The sequence below is a fragment of the Myotis lucifugus genome, unplaced genomic scaffold, assembly GCF_000147115.1.
Source record: "Myotis lucifugus unplaced genomic scaffold, Myoluc2.0 scaffold_79, whole genome shotgun sequence".
Lineage (NCBI taxonomy): Eukaryota > Metazoa > Chordata > Mammalia > Chiroptera > Vespertilionidae > Myotis > Myotis lucifugus.
Window position 1 is genome coordinate 673,487 of NW_005871127.1, and position 13,580 is coordinate 687,066.

The following is a 13,580-nucleotide window of genomic DNA, read 5'->3' on the forward strand; positions in this document are numbered from 1 at the left end:
TGATAGAGTCCGCAACGAGTACTGACAGCTCTCTTCCAGGGCGGTTTTTCGTGTGTGTGTGTGTGTGTGTGTGCGTGTGTGTGTGTCTGTGTTTGTTGTTGTCTCAAAAGGTGGGGTAAATAGAAAAAGTTGCGACAGATCCAACGGAGAAAGAAAGGCACTTTCCAACCAAAACACAAAAACACAAAACCCCCAAAACAACTATGGTTTTGTTGCACTGGTATGAAACCTTTAACAAATGAGAGAGAGAGAGAGAGAGAGAGAGAGAGAGAAGAGAACATAGGAGAGAGAGGAGAGAGAGAAAAGAGAAGGGAGGGAGGGAGGGAGGGAGGGAAAGAGAAGCTGGAGGAGGAGGAGGAAGGTGGGGGGCGGGGGTGTGGAGAGGCTGGTGCAAAAGGAATGCGCGTTTGCAGGAGGAGGAGTAAAGCGATGATTGTGTAATTAAATAATAAAACAATCCTTAAGTCTGATTTGGAGAGAGCTCGAGCGGGGTCCAGAGGGTGGAACCGGTGAATTTTTCAACTTCCAAGTTTTGCAAGGAAAGAAAGCGAGAGAGGGAGGGGGGGAGAGAAAGAGCCCAGAGCAGAAAAGAGAGGAGTTTGGAGCCGAGCGGGAGAGCGGGATTTATCGTTTGGGATTTTTTCAGGAGCTCGTTCCGATCCCCTTGGGCTCTGGGCAGCAGCGGCGGCGGCAGCCTCCTCCCTCGGCCGGGTCAGACGCGGGGCGAGGTGGGCGGCCGGGCGGGCGTGGAGAAGCCGGCGCGAGCGGCGGCGGCTGCAGCCAGGGAACCGCGCGTCAGGAGCCTCTTCCACCCGGGAGACCTGTGCTCGCGTCCCCTCCCTCACCCCGGCCTCTCCCTTCTCCACCACCCCACCCCGACCCCACCCGGCCCTCTCCGGCGCGCGCCCAGCAACCCGCGCGCACTCGCTCACGCTCCCTCTCGCGCACACACATGGTCGGCTCGCGGCAAAGTTTCGCCTGCGATCGCCACTCGGGAATCCTGCGGCAGGGCTCCGGGCTGTAACCTTGAACTTTCCCAGTGCGGTGACACATTCTCTCTGCTCTTGCTCCCGCCCTCTTTCCTGCGCCCCCCACCCCGCCTTTTTTAAAAAAGCATTTCACCACCAACCACTACCCCAATCCAACCCGCACCGATCCTTCGCGCACCTCCTAGCTCCCAACAACAACAACAACTGCAAAACAGAAAACAAATCCCCAAACCCAGGCGAAAAGCAACCAGCACCGGCAGCGGCAGCGGCAGCGGCGGCGGCGGCGGCCTGGGAGAGCACGGCCGGCGCGCTCGGACGGCAAGGTCTAAAAGTCTAGATTGGATTTCACCCCGGGAAATCTAGCACGCCGAGTGAACTTGAATCTTTGGCTATTTAAGGAGGACTGGGTTTGTTGCGAAGTTGCGGCGATCCAGCGACCCCGTCCTGATTGATCGCATCGCGGGGCTCCGATGACTGTAAAATGAATAGATGAAATTCTGGCTTCTCGAAGATTGTCTTGGGCATCTCCTGGAAAGTGCGTTTTTAAGGCGAAGTCATGATGTATTCTCCCATCTGTCTCACTCAGGTACATGTCTTGATCGCGCTTTGGGGCTTTCTCTCTAGCCCGAAATGCCTTTGTTTTGTTTTGTTGCTCTCCTCTGCAGACAGTTCAAGGCTTTTTTTTTTAACTTAACCTCCGCAACCCCCGTCCCTCGAAAAAGTGGCCGGGAGTTGTGACGGGATTTACCGGGCGGCGTGGGAGCCGGCGCGCGGCCTCTAGCCCACGGCCACCGCGCGCGCTCAGCCCCGCGCTCCGGGCACGGAGAGCGGGCGCCCGCGTGCTGCCAGGGCGAGGCCGCAGAGGGTGGGCAGGGCCCGGGCCCACGAGAGCTAGTCCCTGCGCGGCCCCCGGAGTGCGTGCTGCGGCGCGGCGCCTCTGCTCGAGGTGCCCGCCACCCCTCCGGTTCTTGCTGGTGCGCACTGGGGCAGCCTCGGCTTTAGAGGGGCTTTAGGAGGGAGTGAGCCCTGATCAGCCACCAGTGAACTTGGACGAGGGGACTCGTGCAGGAGTCCTCGTGGGTACCTTTGGACTTCGCTGCGGGGCTTTGGCCCGGCGACGAAGCCAGGCGGAGGTTGTGGTCGGGGGATCCATTCCTTTGCTTAATTTGGGGATCTGAAACTCCGGTCCTTCGTGATCTGCACTTGGCGGTTAACAGTGACCCCGCCACAAAGGTAGCCTTTACCTTAACACCAGTTAGCTGGTCGTGGTGAAAGTTAAGGACTTTTACAACACGTTCTTTTTGTGCAGACCTGTTCATTTGACGATCTTCAGGCGTAGCTCCTATGGCAGAATGTAATGCTGGAAAAAGTAAAGTCATTTTTTTTTTTTAAAAAAATATGCACGTTGAAAATTGTCCCAAGACTTTAGGAACAATGTTATGAAATAAAATCCTGGCTTTATACTTTTTGAAAGAGCAGAAATTGTATAATTTTAAACCAGACGGTCCATTGGAAAAGTGACCAGACCGAACAGACTTACCTGGGGGTGGTTTTCATCGCTGCCCAGCTAACTAACCAGCTAAGGAACTCACTAAGTATCTTAGCTCTGAGTTGTTATTTGAAGCAGTATTTTAAACCTCTGGAGGTGTGGGACAGTTTACTTTAGCTTTTAGGAGGATGTAGCATGATTGGTCATCGATAACCATTTTCTTTGACATTGGCATAAAGACTAAACAGTTAAAAGAAGTGTCACCTCCTCTTAGGTGTGTTGCAATTTAAAAATATTCCAATATCACGATGATGCATTTTTATAAGGGACAAATGATTAAGATTTCAATTGTATGACAATTAGAAGCCATTGTGATTCAAAAGGACTGAGGCATTCATAAATTGTGAATGAAGATGAAAACAATGATAAGGCTTATTCAGTGATTGGATACAGTCCTGTAGCTTTTTGGCTGACACATTTTTTATTGTTTATATTTTGTTTGGCATCTGAGTATGATTAACTTAGATATGGCTATTTTCAGCAAGTAAACGTGCACTTTAATTTAACAAAACTGGAAAAATGAGTTGCTGAGCTATTTGTCCTTTAAAAGCTAAGAATAATGACCAATAAATACGATGATTGAACTGTGTCAGGTAAAACGAATTTCCTTTAGTTGTAAAAGTGACGTTGCATATTACCCATCATCAGGAATTTTTTTTCTCTTTCTGGTAAACTATGGCCATTTGATATTATTTTTACATTATTGAAGCATTATTCAAATAAAACAAATTGAGATGAGCTTTACACTTGCAAAGTACTGACTCACTCTCACCTGTACACGATTGCTTTTCTGTTTTAATTTATGTTTCCAGCATTGGCTTTTTAGAAACATTGCTAGTGATTTACATACACTGCATTTTTTCTTTCCCCTAAACATGTATTGAAAACTCACTAACTTTACCTTAATTTGTGTAAGTTAAAAATAAAATTGCAGCTTCTAGACATATGGACTGTTCGAAGCATGTACTGCATCATCATTCTGCTATCACATTAGTAGTCAAGAATACATACTCACCAACACTAATTCATGGTGACTAATATTATCTACTGTTTAATAATGTAAATCTATGTTGATGTATTAAAACTATTTTGGGATTTAAAGTCTATGCAAGAGCAGGTATTTTAGCTTTAGAATTCTCACTTAACTAATACTTTCTATGTGACTTTATAGGTAAGGTAAGGTGTTGTAAATGTAAGGGCACCTTAATTATGTTGCTTTTACATCAGATCAATAATTTGGTTTTGTATTGGCAGAGCCTTACAACTGTAGCAAAACACTTTTTTTGGATTTTAAAATACAAAATAGAGAAATATTCTCAATTGGTTGAAAACTTTATAAAGTTTCAATTGTTGAAATGTCAAGATTTTTAGAAAGGATTTTAATTCAAAAAGAGCTACAGTTAAAGTTGATATGTAGCAGAATGTTATGCAAAAGTATCAGTGAATCTATAAATCAGTATTTATAAATCAGTATTTATACATCACTGTGAATCAGATATAAAAGGATAATTAAGAACCATCATATATAAGATAGTATTTGCTTTTTCTAAAATTACTGTAAAATCCTTAATAATATAACTTTCACTTGGCATGTTTGCATTGATTTTTTTCATTGTCTTTCAAGTTCTGTAGTTACATTTTTAAATGGTTTATCGTTAAATAGCAATACTCCAAGAACATCTAGTATTTATTCTTTACCAACTATATCGGTCTAATTTTCCATTCTTTCCATGGAAACCATTGTTGCTGTGAAGAAAAATCAATATTTTTAGTGGAATTAGGACTATTTGCTTTTATATTTGAAACTTGTAACTTGTTATTTATTTTATCAATTTAGTTAAACTAAAAGAAGTTTTAAAAGAGCATTATTGAATCTCAGTGTATTTTAATAAAAATTCTGGAAGAGCAAGGTGATAATATAGAGCCATTAGATCTTAGATCACTTTGATGCCTTGCTTTAAAAAATAATTTTCATAATTGTTTAAAGTGTTATTGTGATAATCTATTAATTAGGACATTTGAATACCTTAATCACCTTTTTTTTGGATGAAGACAGTTACTGTGCTTCATATTAATGCCACTCAAAATTATGAAAAGTATATTGCAACTTAGCATTAGAAAACAATCACACTTAGGAGATGACACTTTAGGCATGCTAATACAGAAATATATGTGACATAGCAAACCTCTACTTAGCATCATTTTTTTGAAGACATGTTTTATCAGTAAGTGCTTCACTTGAATGGAATCCTCATAATAGTAGAGCCCTGAAATATATTAGGGCAACTTTGTGGACTGTGAAAGTTTGCTACTCCTATTTAACAATAATAAAAACAATTTTTTAAAACATTACTTAGCAGCATCGGTGACAAACTCAAGGCAACTTCATAAAACATTGTTTTGTGTGCATTTACTGAGGCATTCCAAATTCAACCCTCAACTTGCAGTTGGATTGTTTAAAATAATTTATTAAAATTTTGAGATCTGTTACGTGATAGAGGATTTGAAACGCAAACAAATGTAATCGAAAATATGTTTGATGTCTTCATAAGAAAAACGAAATGTCACTGAACATAGTACTTAAGGATGCAAGTACTTAAGAGTTCCCGCATTGCTTAATATCTGTTAAAATAATTCTGCATTTTTAAAAGCATGAAAAGGGTAAAATGAGTGACACAAAGCTGCCCTCCATGTACTCTTGATAATTCTCAAGTTTTTAGTTTATGAGTGTATAGATGTACGTTTTTTAGTCATATCAATAAATCATAGTTTAAAAGTCAGGTTATATATATAGGAAGTGAATTCCCAAAGCGTGTTTAAGCCCACATTTCCTTGAGCAGGGTTTCCTTTTGCATATGTTTCGAAGGGGGATAAACAAACTTTTTGTAGTTGCAGTGAGAGCTGAAAGCATGGCATCAGAAAGGGTATGGAGATAGGGAGGTCTTATCATGGGCTATGGTTGCTGTGAGCAGGGCTGCCTTCCCACACAAAGAACAGATTGTGGTTTAACTCTTTCCATGGCCTAGTTTAATGTGCTCGCATAGTAACTGAATTGTTCGAATCTCTGCTGGAAACTACTGATCGGTTTAATGATTTCCTCCATGGCATTTGGTTATGCCTCATGCTGTGATATAATCATCTGTATTCTGTAGTGTTATAAAATTTTGATTTATATGTATCCTGCTGTAGGAGCGTTTTATGACAATATGTTAAAACCCTTGATAGCTGCGTTCTTGATTGGATGGGACATGCACCTCTTCCTTTTCTGAACTGCAAACGGCGAACGTGCCGCAGTCTTTAGCGTTGAAACTTTGCGTCTCATCATAAAAAATGGATTCCTAACTACATGGGATTTTGGGGACACCTTCTTTGTTAGAGTGGCATTAGTTGTACTTTTATCATCTTTACCTAATGGAATTCACCAGTCTGCTGGTTAAATAGAATTGATTCCACCTAGTCCAGGGTGACCGTCACTAGTGTATACATTCTAACTTGGGAGATGATCAGTCAGAGAAAGTTATTGCGTGACGGGCTGGAGTGACAATACAGTTAACGTGACCAGAAAAGTGGCCGCGGTGGAAGTTCTTGCTTGCTTCACATCTTAGCTTATTGCACGCGTGCAGTATGCGTGCACAAGATGTGAAGGGCTTTTTCTGAGCTCATGAGACAGGTTTTACCGACGGCAGGAAATAGGGAAACACGGACTGCTTTGGAAAGCAACTTGAAATATTTGTAGGTGAAGATTATCTTCCACTCCTTGTGCCTCCCTTCCTTGAAAAAGGCTTAGGTGAAACAGGCAGGGAGAAAAGTGCAGGAGCCTAAGGTAAAACCACTTAATTCAGAGGATAGGCCACTAAACCATCCGTACACACTCGCGCAGACTTGCAAGCACATGATAGGTGCACCCACCGTCCTGCCCGAGAGCTCGTGAGCGTAGCAAATGAATCATATTGATTCCACAAAAGCAGTGAGTGACCAGCCGTGCAATCCCGGTGTCACCCTGCCACTACATGCAGAGACACAAAGAATGTAAAGTTGGTGCCAAGTTGCCATTTTTCATTGTTCACCTCAGATTGATTTTTTTTAAGGCGTTTAGAATAATTGCTGTACTCATGTGATCAGTTAACAAATTAACTGAGGCTGTGGGGCTTCAGATTCTAGAGAAAAAGCTGCCGCAAGAACATGTGTGTAATTTGCGTTTTCAGCTTTACAAACTTTTCTTTAAAAAAATGCAAGAGTGTCTGCGAGAGAGCAGGAGAGTGTTGCGTGTGTGTGTGCGTGTATGTGTGTGTGTGTGTGTGTGTGTGTGTGTGTGTGTGTGTGTGTGGTGGGGGCTCCTGGTGGTGGAGGGAGTGAATGCATTGCTCAAAGTATGGAAACCTCTGTTCAGGACACTGATACACAGGCTGCGTCCTTTGCCCACTTTCCCTCACTGTATACCGGTTTCTCTAGTTACCACTCTTGGAATGGTGCTGTTTCAGTGTTGGAATGTTGGACGTTTGATAAGAAAATGGATCAAGTTTAATGGCGCATGCTCTTTGTGCCACCAGCAGCCTCTTGCTGAGAGCATGCTCCAAAAGCGGGAACTGTGTGGCATTACACTGAGCATCTATATGCTTTGTGTTTCTGTGCCACAGAGGAGAGAAATGAACTGTGGCATGGCTCCTGCCTTCTGAACAGCTCTGCTCCGATTAAAAAAAAAAAATCTCACTGTGTTCTCTGTAAAATGGTACTGCGTAGTGTTAGTTGGTCAATCCAATATTTAAATATTAAATTGTGTGCCAAGCACCTTGGTTGCTTACGTTTTACAGAATGCAGGATGCCTGGTGGGAATGAGGGGGATGGGGCCGGAGTGGAAATACAAATGTAAACCTTATTTTATTTTTTAGGAGGGAGAACCAACCTGTGCATTTTGGTGGAAAGGGGGCAGCTTGGCATACTTGATTTTCTTCTCGTTCTACTGTTTTGGTCATTTTAAATAAGGAAAGAATATTATTTTTTTACGCGTAACTTTTTGTGCTGAATTGGGAATGCACTGTGGTCTTATTTTATTTTATTTTATTATTTTATTTAATTTAATTTGAGCCTTTAAAGCGAAACTGACCATGTATGTTTTCTCTTTCCTTGTCTCCCGCAGGATGAATTTCACCCATTCATTGAGGCCCTTCTTCCGCATGTCCGTGCAATCGCCTACACTTGGTTCAACCTGCAGGCTCGGAAACGCAAGTACTTTAAAAAGCACGAGAAGCGAATGTCAAAGGATGAAGAAAGAGCAGTCAAAGATGAGCTGCTCAGCGAAAAGCCTGAAATCAAACAGAAGTGGGCGTCCAGGCTCCTGGCCAAACTGCGCAAAGATATCCGCCAGGAGTACCGAGAGGACTTTGTGCTCACCGTGACTGGCAAGAAGCACCCGTGCTGTGTCTTATCCAATCCCGACCAGAAGGGTAAGATTAGGAGAATCGACTGCCTGCGACAGGCAGACAAAGTCTGGCGTCTGGATCTAGTCATGGTGATCCTGTTCAAAGGCATCCCCTTGGAAAGTACCGATGGAGAGCGGCTCATGAAATCCCCTCATTGCACAAACCCAGCACTTTGTGTCCAGCCACATCATATCACAGTGTCAGTTAAGGAGCTTGATTTGTTTTTGGCCTACTACGTGCAGGAGCAAGGTAGGAGCAGATTGTTCTTTCTTCTCGCACCGCAAACACTGCCCACAAGTCCCCCGTCCGGGATGTCTGGCTCGGGTTGAACGGTCCTGGAGGCCCCTAGATCTCCCCCCTCACCCCCTCCGGGCAGAGTGGCATGCTGTCTTCCACTCAGGTGCCCACTGCCGCGTGCAGCCCCGGAAATAGACGTGGCGCTTTCATACCTGGATAGGCGTGGGTATTTAAAGAAAGACCCCAAAGAGAGACGTTTGCAAATGTCTTTGAAATAATCTACCTTTTTTTCAAAGGCACAGAATAGCCTGAAAAAATTCGGTTTATTACACTTTGCCGTTTTGTCTTCAGGCTACATTCCTTGCACCATTTCTTCTCAATGTGAAAATGTAACTTTATTTAGGAATAGTTGAAGCGCACTTTAAAAATCTTTGTATTATCCTCAGAACTAATGAGGGAGGTGAACCTCGTGCACGAATCTCGTGCTATTGCACTGAAAATAGAATTAATAGAATGCACTGAACATTTTCTATTACAGAATGCTCAGATAGCCAATGTCAGAGAGTATATTTTATGGCAGACCTAGACTTACTTCATTTAAATGTTTCTGTCAGTACCTACTTTTGATTGTATGATATTCTCGGTAGGTTAAGTGGACTATTGTTGTTTAAATAATTTGTCATAATATTTTTCCAGAGTGACTTTGGAACACTTAATATTGTTAGTTTACTTAAATGTAAATTCATAAAACTTACCGAGGAGGAAAGTTGCAGCTCTTCTGATAGAACAAAAAAAGAAAGTGGACCAGTTACACTTGTTTAAAATAAATCTAAAAAAGAATGCAGAAACCACACACCATACCTATTTTTTTAAAAAAAAATACTTGATAAAGAGAGTGATATAAATATTGCCTCAATAATTCAAAAATAGGTGATATTTTTGCTGAGTGTTTTTTGAGTCGATGAGATATGCTTCCTTACTATTTTTATTTTTCTTCACATATTTTCCTTAAGTAGGTGAGAATTTCTTTTCTTCAAATCAATGTGTCAGGATATAGATGGCCTGGTATTAGTAACAGTCCATAGTAAAACATTATTTTAAAAAACAGCATACCAAAAGTGGGCAGAAGTTTGATCTGCTACACATGGTGGGTTATTTCCTAACTTGGCCTGGCGGTAGGGAAAATGGCCTATAGATAGTCAGGTGGCAGACGGTTATCTGATATTTGTCAAATAAATGTGGGATTTAATACAGTGGTATGAACTTTATTATCCTTCAGAAGATAAAACATCAAAATTACTCTTTGACTCATAAATCTAGGTAACTTACTATGTGCTTTTTGTCTTTATCTTTCCTTGATACAATTTTAGAGATATGCTTAAATGTCATTTAACATTTTTTTTTTAGTTTGATTTTAAATAATGGTGCTGGACATCATACATTGGGAAATACTGCCTTTTTTAAAAAAAGAAACATTACATTTATTATTTCTATGCATTTAAGAATTAAAGTCCAAGTAATGATGGTTTGGGGAAAATATATATTTTCACCCTATGTGTCCTAAAATAAAAGGTCAGTAGCACATGATACTTAATTTGATTGGCAGCTGTCTAGGAGGTGACATTTTAAGGTGGGTTGTATGTATGTGCTGGATTGACTGTAAATATATTGTAACTGTGTTGTGAAAGTCAAGGCTAGAAGTAAAGTTTTTAAAAAGTGGGTCATGTAACTTTTTAGTGCAGTGTAGGGACGATTTGCAAGCATTTGACTGCTGCTCACATTTTAACTTGCTTGAAGACTAGTCTGTGAGGTGTGCACGTATGTACATCCACTCCCAGGGCAGGCAGCCAATTCTCTGGGTTGATGAACTGACAATAAAGAACATATTCCTTAGATTTGTGAAGATAGATTGAAGAAAGAAAGAAAAACGCATAAAATGCTTTCTGCATTGCACCATCAGTCATGAGAATCATAAAGTTTGAAGCAACTCTTGGAGACCACATTTTCAGATCCAACATTGATTTTGCTGTTGTTTCGAGGCTCCATCATAAAAACCTTTCATTATTTTACCCTGTGCATCTAATTTGTATCCTCCCCTACCTGCCAGTACATCATCTCTTCTTAACATCTGTTGGCTCTTTCTTTGAAAAAAAAATTACATCAGGATGCTTTTGTGTTTTCCCTTTTTCAAAACTTTTTTTGGGCCAATATAGGTTAATGATGTCGTTTTGCAGTTGATTAATGAAGGCATCTTAAAAGATAAGTCTGCAGTCAGTGAGGGCTGCCTGTTTTCCACAGTGACCTTTTATTTCTCCTCTAAGTACAAGAAAATCCACTTAAGTCTGTTTTATATATCAGGTAAAGAAGTACAAAGAAAAACATGAAAGAAAAATCAGAAAAGAAAAATGTGATGTTTGCCATTGAATGAGCAACAAAATTACCTTTCCCCCTTTTTTTCTTTCTTGCCTCACTTCTAAACGACTGGGAGGAAAACGAGAGAGAGAACAGGGAGAATGCCAAAGATGGTTGCCACTGGCACCAGGATTGGCATCAGCCCCTCTTTGTTTAGCTCAGGATGCCTGTGATTTGTTAGTTGGCATCCGCATTGCAGTGTGGAGTGATGTTACAATATATTGACAATTTCCAGATCTAGAAATGTCAATAGTCCTCTTGGTTATTTATACAAGATCATAAACTGCATCTCTTCTCCAGGATGAAATAAAGACCAACATATAATAAAGTTCCATTGTTGACCAACTTCCTATGCTTTTCTTTTTCCCTCTTTCTCTTTTGGTTCAACCCACATACACTTTTTTTTTCATGCCCAGAAGCCTCATCTTTTTTTTTTTTTTGAAATGTGGAAAGAGTTACTATAGCTTTGACACAAGCTATAGTGCTACATCTGCATCTGATATGGTTTTGGGGGAAATTTATGCATTTCGAAATCATTTTTGATATATAGTTCATTAGACTTTTGCATCACATGGCCGCAAGGCAGTATTTTCTTTAAAGCTCAACCTCTTTGTTATTCAGCTTCTTCTGTGCATATAGACTGGTTGGCCGCAATTTAGCCCATTTTTTTTCTATTTCTCTACATTAGCAAAGGGTCATGTTCAGTAGAGTCATTTATAACATTGTGTAACCCCTCCCACTTTACCTAAAATATACACATCATTTGGGAGTAACTGCGTTTAAATCCATAAAATCACTGGACGTTAGTGATGCAGAGGGCTGCGCTTCGGCTGTTTCGTTGCTACAAGAACCGCCATTTTGTTTGTGAAGTGCCAGGCGAGGGGAAAAAAAAGGCAGACAGTGTGCTTGATGCCAATAATGGTTGCCAGTGGCACCGAGGTTGGCATCAGACCCTCTTTGTCTAGTTGCTGAATGCCTTTGATTCGTTGGTTGGCATCCGCATTGCAGTGGGCACACTGGAAAGTTTCTGACAATCCCTGAATGAAAGCTGCTTGCTTGTTTGCTGCAGCAAACCTTAGCTCATGTAAAACCCTTTCTTTCTTTTTTTACTTTTAGTTTTTTTTTTATTTTTTAAGATTGGGACAGATTAAAGGCAAGAAAAAAAGAAAGAAAGAAAGAAAGAAAGAAAGCTCTAAAGGGGCCTCCATTTTCCCAAAGATATTAAAGATGTCCAATGATTCCTGGGCAGGTGGTACCTCTTCCCCATATTGTCTTTGTTATTGCGTGTATGAAAGCAAAGCAAAGCAAAACAACACACAAAAAGCAGGCAAGCCTCGCACAGCACACCTTCCCGAGACACACGTGTGCTTCCTATAGGATTCGGGCTGTGCTAGGAGGAGGGTGTGGAGGACGAGCCAAATGGAGCGATGCGCGGTGTGTTCATTAGGACTGACTATTTCTTACAGTCACATCACTACGTACCCTCCATTCCCACACTCCCAAAATGTATACCCACATGTTGAGAGGACCTCACTTTTCTTTCCAGTTAGTGTAAATGATTAAAAAAAATATGTATATGAGTAAACCTTGAGGAGGAAACCTGTGTTTTTAAGGTCTGATATAAATCAGGCATCCCTGAATGTTTCAGTGCTGCATCAAAACCTGGCCAAATTCTCAGTGCACCGTTCTGCCCACCAGGAAAGCCAACCAAAAGGCTGAAATAATTTTGGTTGAAGTTTCCTAGACAGTTAGCATTAATATTGCTTTCTAGTCAACCGCCATTCTCTGGTTAATTAATCAGAAGGATTAGCAGTTCTACCCAAAGCTCTGCACAGAAGGAAGTCTGGCCTATGGGAGGCCTTGCGTTGGCAGGCTGGGCCCTGCCTGAAGGGGAAAGAAAGCCGGGTGGGGTGAGGAAGTGGGGACTGGGCTTTCTCAGAGGCAGTGCAGAGTTCTGAGGAAAGAGAGGTCGCAACACACGGAGACCTTTAGAGAGCTCAAGAGGTAGTCACTGTTGTCATAAGTTTAACAGATTAGAGTTCGAAGGAAGTCAGCCTAACTGATTTTTGGACTGTACTTTGCCCTCGTATTAAACATGTTTTGGAGGCTAGCGAGAGTTCAGGAACCTCATGGCTCCCGGCCGAGGGGCATTTCCTTTAGCCTCGTGGCCCCCTGAAAACTGCGATCCACAGTTAGAGGGCGACTGCTGTTGTTTGATGGTTAAATGCTCATTAAAGTACATGTTGAAGTTTTGAAAACTATGACTTGTTTACAGGGGAGGTTGTAATCCTGCTTGTTTTTGAAACGGAACCCTTCCTGGTTGTCACATACCATCAGCAAGGAAGTGAATGCTAGGAATTATTTTCCTCCTTCAGTCCCTGACTTCTGGAATCCTTTGGGGGCAACAATTATTTCTTTATGAAAAGCTTAAGTAGATAATTGTTTGCGAGTTGACAGCGGGCTTTAACATTTTAATAAACTCCACTTCGGTTTGCAGGTATTTCCCATCATGGGGAACTGGAAGCTTCCACAGTGTGTTACAATGAGGGTGATCTGGGGTGTGCTGGCCCTGTGAAAGGCTAGAGAGCATACAGTCTGTAAGCACGTCTGATTAAGGGGAACACTGCTAAGTTTTCCTATCCCGCATCCTGTCCTTGACTGAACTCCTGAACTCTAGTGCTCATTTGTTTGCATTCTGGCTCGCACACAGTTCACCAGATAAAGAAGGGCTCTTGTTGGCATGTCTGATGCCTAGGCTTAATGAGACCTTTGTGGGAACATATATTGTAAGATAAGATACTTAGCAATTTTCTCACTGATAAGAAGAAAACACGGTCTGAGGGGCCAGCAGTTTGCTCTCTGTGCCATGATGTCCCTGCCATGAGACGGTATGGCCAGACAACTCAAGGGTTAAACTCCGAGGCCCCACATGCCAGCTGGGGAGGCTTGGCATCTGTGTTCTGATATGGCAAA

At 42.0% G+C, this 13,580-nt stretch overlaps 1 protein-coding gene across 9 annotated transcripts in view; it reads left to right on the forward strand.

Moving 5' to 3' along the window:
* The first annotated feature begins 891 nt into the window (after window positions 1–891).
* NFIB (nuclear factor I B) overlaps window positions 892–13,580 on the forward strand; it is a 225,425-nt gene continuing 212,736 nt past the window's right edge. For 4 of the 9 annotated variants that reach the window (XM_006090690.3, XM_006090691.3, XM_006090692.3 and 1 more), the window contains exons 1-2: window positions 893–1,575; window positions 7,676–8,207. In XM_006090690.3, the coding sequence (XP_006090752.1) occupies window positions 1,546–1,575; window positions 7,676–8,207 (562 nt within the window). In that variant the 5' untranslated portion in view covers window positions 893–1,545. Of the gene's footprint in view, window positions 1,576–7,675; window positions 8,208–13,580 lie in introns of all 9 variants that reach the window. The other 5 variants (XM_006090687.3, XM_006090689.3, XM_014457550.2 and 2 more) reach the window with 3 other exon arrangements.